Consider the following 7,090-nt stretch of genomic DNA (forward strand, 5'->3'; position numbering starts at 1 on the left):
TTCTTATCTGTTTTAATGGCCAGTAGAGCTTTTTTACTTATTTCCGCGGGAATTTATTAGATATTAATCTCTCAGAAATTCTTCAAATATTTAATGTCTTCATCTTCAAATAGTTGCCACTTTGTCCCATACGTTTCAAATTTTGTGTACGATAAATCTATAATACATGGAGGATCATAGTCGTCACGTTATATTCATTGCGTATCAACTTTTTTGCAATGGAATCTATTTTGGACATGGGTATAAGTGGTAGTATCATATGAACGGGCTATATTATATAACAAAATGAAATAGCTGCATTTGAAATATTTGTTCACAGTTGAGAGTAGAGACTGCCAAATATTATGAATGAAAATCAAGGATTCATAGAACAACTTCAGGAATGAATATCAATCAACCTTGACATCTTATCTCTTCAGTATAACTATCGATAGAAAGTTTAACCGGATATGTCAACTATTACAATAAATAAAGATATATCTTCCTAGCGTACTTAGGGGCTCTGAAAAATGTAGCCTCCTTTACCTTTAGTTCATGACTGGAACATCAGCAAATCAGATAAGAAGTGGAAAATCTATTGAGCTGCAACTTGGGACATTATCAAGACTGCTTAAACATTTTCACCTGGAGGCAACTCGGCAAGCTTTGGAGGAGTGCCAAGTACTCTTTCCATGTCATAACGAACTTCAATATTGCGAATGCTGTACCCAACCACCATCAACCAATAAAGAAGTTTGGCGAGTTCTGGTGCACTCGTCTCAGTCACACTAGTCTGTAAAATGATAATTGAAGTAGGTTACACACAAGGCTCAAATGATACAAATAGAATCATTCCCAAGTTACCTAGCATCACATGACCAAATAGAAGTAGGATTCACATGAGCAGCATCCCAGTCAAATTAAAAAAAGAGTATGAACTTATTTTGCCAAAAATGAGTTCCACCTTAGTATCTTTGAGACACGTACAACCTTAAAAGTGGGAAGAAAAAAATTCACAATTATACCGAGACAACTTCGATAGATGACCAGGTTTGGGTATAATATTCAATGATCTGATGTATACATCAAATGGGTTAAGAAGAAAAGGAGATTGTGATAACTGCAGAGACAAACCTTCATCTGGCTAGGATCTGAAACAGCCAGTAGGCGCTTTATAAAAGTATTCATCGCAAACACAACATCCTCCCCAGCACTACTAGTCAAATCCTACACATTAAAATGAATGGCTATTATGGCATATTATTGACAATAAAAAACTTTACAATAAAAGCTATATTAGGGATCGACAACAGATGTAGAATTAATTAACCTTCAGATTGCGAGGCTCGAGAGATTTTAGATATTCCAACAACTCATTTTGTGCATTGTTAGATTGCCGCCCAACTTGACGATTCAGCTCCTCTATCTCTGCTTCAAGTAACTCAATATACTTTTTAGCATCTATTCTCTCAGCCCCAGATACATTGTTCCAACGAATGACTTCACCTGAAACATGCTTCTTCTGTGTACCAGGTGCATAGTCTGGCACATCCTGCAACATTTCAAGAGTATAATCCAAAGCATGTACATAAGCATGCTTAATCTGAGTTTATACCATAATGATATAGTCATTAAAGGAAAACTAAAGTAGAAGGCATCATAGAAATTTCTTAAACATCAGATTCCCAAGACTTAATCCTCTTCGTTCTTGTGCTCAAAGCCAACCAAACATTAAAGTCCCCCGTAATTTTTTCTTTCCTTCTAAGCAACTCCGACTGGAATCATATAAGCAGGGAAGGGTAGCATAGAACACAATACAACGGACCAATCAGAGTCATCCAAATAAGTATTCAAGTCTCAAAGGAGTAAAAGCACCCTTATAATTATTCTAGCACTTAGATATACTTTAAACACAAAGTAAACCCCCCCCCCCCTTCTCTCCCTCCCTCTCTCTCCTCCAAAAAATCCAAAAAAAAAAGAGGGGAAAAAAGGACATAACGTTACCTTCTTATCCTGCATCTCTGGAAGAGCAACCTGTTCCAAACTTTCTTGCAACTCCAAACGGTATTGTGCATTCCTGAACATGTATCCGGTCATCATGACACTGTACATGAGCTGTGCAAGGTTTTCAGCTACCTAAATAAAAGGAAAATGGTTCCATTGAATTAAGTAAGATTGATAGACCTAGACAAAACAAAAGATGAAAACTACAATTCAACCCAGCATCAATGCTCAATATTGGTTTGTCAACTGAGCCATGTGGTAAAAGGAATATTATTATCCTTCCATCACCAGAATAGTCATTAGCAACAATAACATTTCTCATTAAGCTCAGGCATGTACTGTAAGGGAAAGAAACATTTCTCAAAGATGTCAAGAAAATAGCTATCCACCAAAATATAACTATCATAGTCTTTGTGGAAGCTCACATACACTGTTTATCATAAAATGGTAATCAAAGTAACAAATTATGGCAACAGAATGAGCAACTCATAACAATCTTACAGTTGTAATTGTTACTGCGAAAAATTGAGGCGGCAGTGTTCCAATCATATTCGTCACTGTTTGTCGCATTGCATCCACAACCTAATCACCAACACAAGCTACATTCAATAAATGTGTATGGTATAAAAACATAAAAATTCATATCAAGAACACCATCTATATACCTGTTGAGGTGCTCTTTTCACAAACAATTCCATAAATTCTGGCTGCACGTTCTTAACATACTCCAGTAAAATATCTCTCCTACTCTTCGACTAGTTATTTCAAAATGTATAATCACTAATCATTAATACAATCATAAAAAAAATTAGACAGCAGTAAATAATTATTTTAGAAAATGAACCGCAGAACCTCAACCACAATAAGTAAAAGAGCTAAAAAGTGATTTGGTAAGGAAATTTTTGAATATTAGATTCATTCATAATACCCTTGTAGAGGGCTTTGCAGTTCCAAGAAAACAAAAATCCATATCCAAATAATACTAACAATAGTAATAAATAAATAAATAAAATATATATATCATACAATAAAATTCCCATCCAATAATTATAAAATAATAATTTATCGATAATCGATAATAATGATTTAAAAAAGGGTATTTTGGATAGGGTTGGAGTAAAGGGATAAGAAGCGTTACGAGAGTGCCATTTGGGGGCTTGGAGTCGCCGGCAGCGTTAGAACTGGAACTGTCGTTGTTAGAGGAATCGTAAGCTTCAACTCTGAAAGCGAATCTTCGATTATGCGTGGAGATTCTAATTGATGAGGGCGAACGAATTGGGAAGGAAACAAGAGTGGTTGAAGCGCAATTTGAAGAAGAAGAAGAAGAAGAAGAAGAAGAAACAAGTAGTTGAGGAATGAAGGTAGGTTTCCCTGTCAAGGTATACATAGCTGGCAGGTAGAGCTAGAACCAGTTGAGTTAAATAGTTGAATAAATGAATGAATATGTCAAACTGAGAGCCCGAACGTATTAATATGGGAAATGCAGTGCTTGTGTAGTTGTGCTTCCATTGTAATTGGAGAAGCGGCAGCAGAAACTCTTACCCTGAGGCTTCATTGCCCAGGGTCCAAGGATGAGGTTAAGTGGTTAACACCACCCCTTGCACGTGTCACCTTTAGTATTACAATTACCATTTTACCATTGTTACAAGGTGCTGTCTCTGGTGGCATATTGTTTTTGTTGGTTAAGCTTGATACAAGAGGTGCGCTTAGAGCTGGAAGGCGTCAAGTCAGTTGATAAGTCAGCTCGAGTTCGACTTGTTAATAATTTGATAAGCTAAATTCGTGAGCTAATTAATCAAATTTGAGCTTAAAATTGAATTCATAAATTAAATAAGTCGAGTCTGAGGTTGGATAAGTTTCGTTCATTAGCTCATGAGCGGGTTCGATTATATATATATATAATTTTAATTATTTAAAATTTTATATTTATTTTTTATATATAATTTTAATCTAAGACATAAATAAAAAATTTATAATTTATTGATATAAAATTATAGATTATATTCCTATTATTTGAGCCAATTCGTGAGCTTTCGGTGAGCCGAGCTTGAGCTTAAGAAATGAGCTCGATTGTTAATGAGTCGAGCCGTGAGCCAAGTTCAATTTTTGTGAGCCGAACTTGAGCTTGGTCTAACGCGACTCAACTCGGCTAACTTCCAGCCCTAGTTGCGCTAATCAGAGAGCGACATGTGAAAGCTAGATATAGTGTTGACCGCAATACTTGCAGTGTTAAAATGTGTGAAAGTGAGACATGATAATTTTGATTTTTTATATAAAATAAAAAAAATTATCTTCACAAAAAAATTATTCTAACTTTAGTTTTTAAATTTTTTTTTGTGTTAGTGATAAACCATTATTTTACGGTTTATTTTGTATTGAATTGAGTGGGTTTTGTCAACTATTCTCACACTTATCCATATAATTGCATGTTTTTAAGTTTCCTTCTTAATTTTGTGCTATGATTGAAAACATGCTTTTTTGGCTTTAAATTTGCTAATTTTAATCTTCTCTCATTACCATTTGATGCTGTGATATGTTTGTTAAGTGTTTTTCAGTGTTTATAGGGCAGGAATGACTTAGAGGGTGGAAAGGAAGCATGCAAAAGTGGAAAGAATACAAGAAATTGAAGTTTTGGGAAGCTGGCCTTGACGCGCACGCATGGATGATGCGTACGCGTGACCAGTGCAACAGGCAAGCAACGCATACGCGTACGCGTGACCAGGAATTCGTTTAGCGACGCGTACGCATGGATGATGCGTATGCGTGACAAGCGTCACATGGCTCAGTTACGAGAAAATACTAGGGGCGATTTCTGGGCTGTTTTTGGCCCAGTTTCAAGCCCGAAAATGAAAATTAAAGGCTGCAAAGTGGGACGAATCAGGGGATCCATCATTCACTTTTCATTCATTCACAATTTTTAGGTTTAGATGTAGGTTTCTAGAGAGAGAGGCTCTCTCCTCTCTCTAGATTTTAGGATTTTTAGTTTTATTTCTTCTCCAATTCAGATTTTCATCTTGCTTTAATTTAATTTCTCTTCTACATTATATTATTCTAGCATCTTAGTTTATCTTCTCTTGTTGATTTCTTTATTTTTTCAATTTAGTTTATGAACTCTTCATGTTAGATTCAATTTTCTTTTAATGTAATTTGAGGTATTTCATGTTTATTGCTTCTTTCTTCATTTGTTGTTATTGATTCCTTGCAATTGTTGGTCTTAGATTTTACATTCTCTTATTACTTTTCTATGCTTTTATTTTGTGTCTTCCAAGTGTTTGATAAAATGCTTGGGTGGATTTTAATTTAGATTTTTATGTTCTTGACTTGGATTGATTATTTAGAGACTCTTGAGTTATCAAAAGTCTTTTGTTGATTGGTGATTGAAGATTGCTGGTTAGCTTGAACTTCACTAAAACTAGTCTCTCACTATGAGTTGACTAGGACTTGTGAACTCAAGTCGATTGTATGCACTTGACCTTTCTCCATTGGTTAGAGGTTAACTAAGTGAAAGCAATTTACATTCACCATCACAATTGACGATGATAATGAGGATAGGACTTCTAATTCTCTTTCCTTGCTAAGCGCTTTCTTGATTATTAGTTTAATGTCTTGCCATTTTACTTTCTTGTTTCTTATTACAAAACCCAAAAATATACTTTTCCATAGCCAATAATAAACATAATTCCCTGCAATTCTTTGAGAGACGACTTGAGGTTCAAATACTTCGGTTAATTTTATTGGGTTTGTATTTGTGACAAACAATTTAAACATTAACCGAGGATAATTTGTTGGATTAGAACTATACTTGCAACGCGATATTTTTGTGAAAATCTTTACCGACACTTTTTCTCCATCAAGTTTTTTGCACCGTTGCCGGGAAATTGCAAATGTGTGCTTTATTATTGGTTATTGTGAATATTGTGAATATGTTTGGCTTTTTGCTTCTTTGTTAGTTTTGCTAGTTTTAGGACTTTATTTGCTTATTTCTTGTTAGTTTTTGTCTTTATTTTACCTTGCTATTATGAATTCTCACCCATTTGGCTATGAGTTTGGTTCAAATTATGTTGTAGGGAATGGAAGCTACAATGAGAACATGCATCAAGGATGGAACAATCAAAGGTGGGAGGAACCTCAAGCTTATGATCAACCATTTTGGCAACAACCTCATCCGATGCACTATGAGCAAGAGCCATTCCATGATGCATACCAAGACAATAGATATGGTGGACCTCCTTGTGACTACTAACAACCACCACCATATGCCTATGAGCCCCCTCTTCAACATAGCTTTGAACCATCATACTTACAAGCTCCCTACAATCAAACACTTCCATATGACTCTAACCCATATCTACCATACCAACCACTTTATGAGCCATATGAACCATACATAGAACCACCCCAATTCCAACACAATTACTCCCAAGAACTACCTCACTATACACCATCTCCATATCCTTATCAAGATGAACCACCTTCCTAGCTATCATGAACCCTTCCTCCCAAGCAATGAATCCTCATATCTACTCCATTCTCCAATAGATGACACCCTTGGTCTTGTTCTTTAAGGGCGAAGAGAGATGCAACAGATGACACTAGAGTTTATAGCTACCTTGACCGAGGTAGTAGATAATTTAACCTCCCTGCGCTTTGACACTCAAAGTACCCCCATGGCCGCATATGGAGAATCTAATGAGGAGCGTAGCATGAAGGAGAGATTAGAAACTCTGGTGAAAAATGAAGAATGTGACTTTGTATTGGAACAATTGGAGGAAGCCGTAATTGTTGAAGAGGAAGAAGTGGTCGAAGACTTAGGAGATGCTGAACCTCTATGGGAATCTAGAGTTGTAGAGTATTCCTCCAAAAAGCTTGAAATTAATGTTGAGGAGGGTAGTGCACAACCTCCAAGGCATGTTCCCTATGAAGAATTGGACGGAATAGATCAAGAGGCAAGTTCCCTTGGTAATGATGATTATGAATCAAGCCATCCTAGTAATGAATTTGCATCCACAAGTGAACCCCTTGAGTTTGAAGAACCTTCTCCCGATGAAATTGAAAGCAACATTGAGGTAGATTTATCTCAACCTCATATTTATGATTTGAGTGACGG

At 36.0% G+C, this 7,090-nt stretch overlaps 1 protein-coding gene across 1 annotated transcript; it reads right to left on the minus strand.

Moving 5' to 3' along the window:
* Positions 1–319: 319 nt before the first annotated feature.
* On the minus strand, positions 320–3,649 carry LOC107609675 (uncharacterized). Its single transcript, XM_016311689.3, has 7 exons — positions 3,122–3,649; positions 2,649–2,738; positions 2,485–2,565; positions 1,984–2,115; positions 1,310–1,531; positions 1,114–1,206; positions 320–772 (listed from the first exon to the last, which is right to left on the minus strand). Exons 1-7 carry the CDS (start codon positions 3,368–3,370, stop codon positions 611–613), a joined length of 1,029 nt encoding a protein of 342 aa, XP_016167175.3. The 5' UTR covers positions 3,371–3,649; the 3' UTR covers positions 320–610.
* Positions 3,650–7,090: the final 3,441 nt, after the last annotated feature.

Source organism: Arachis ipaensis, chromosome B7 (assembly GCF_059453495.1).
Source record: "Arachis ipaensis isolate K30076 ecotype BB chromosome B7, ASM5945349v1, whole genome shotgun sequence".
Lineage (NCBI taxonomy): Eukaryota > Viridiplantae > Streptophyta > Magnoliopsida > Fabales > Fabaceae > Arachis > Arachis ipaensis.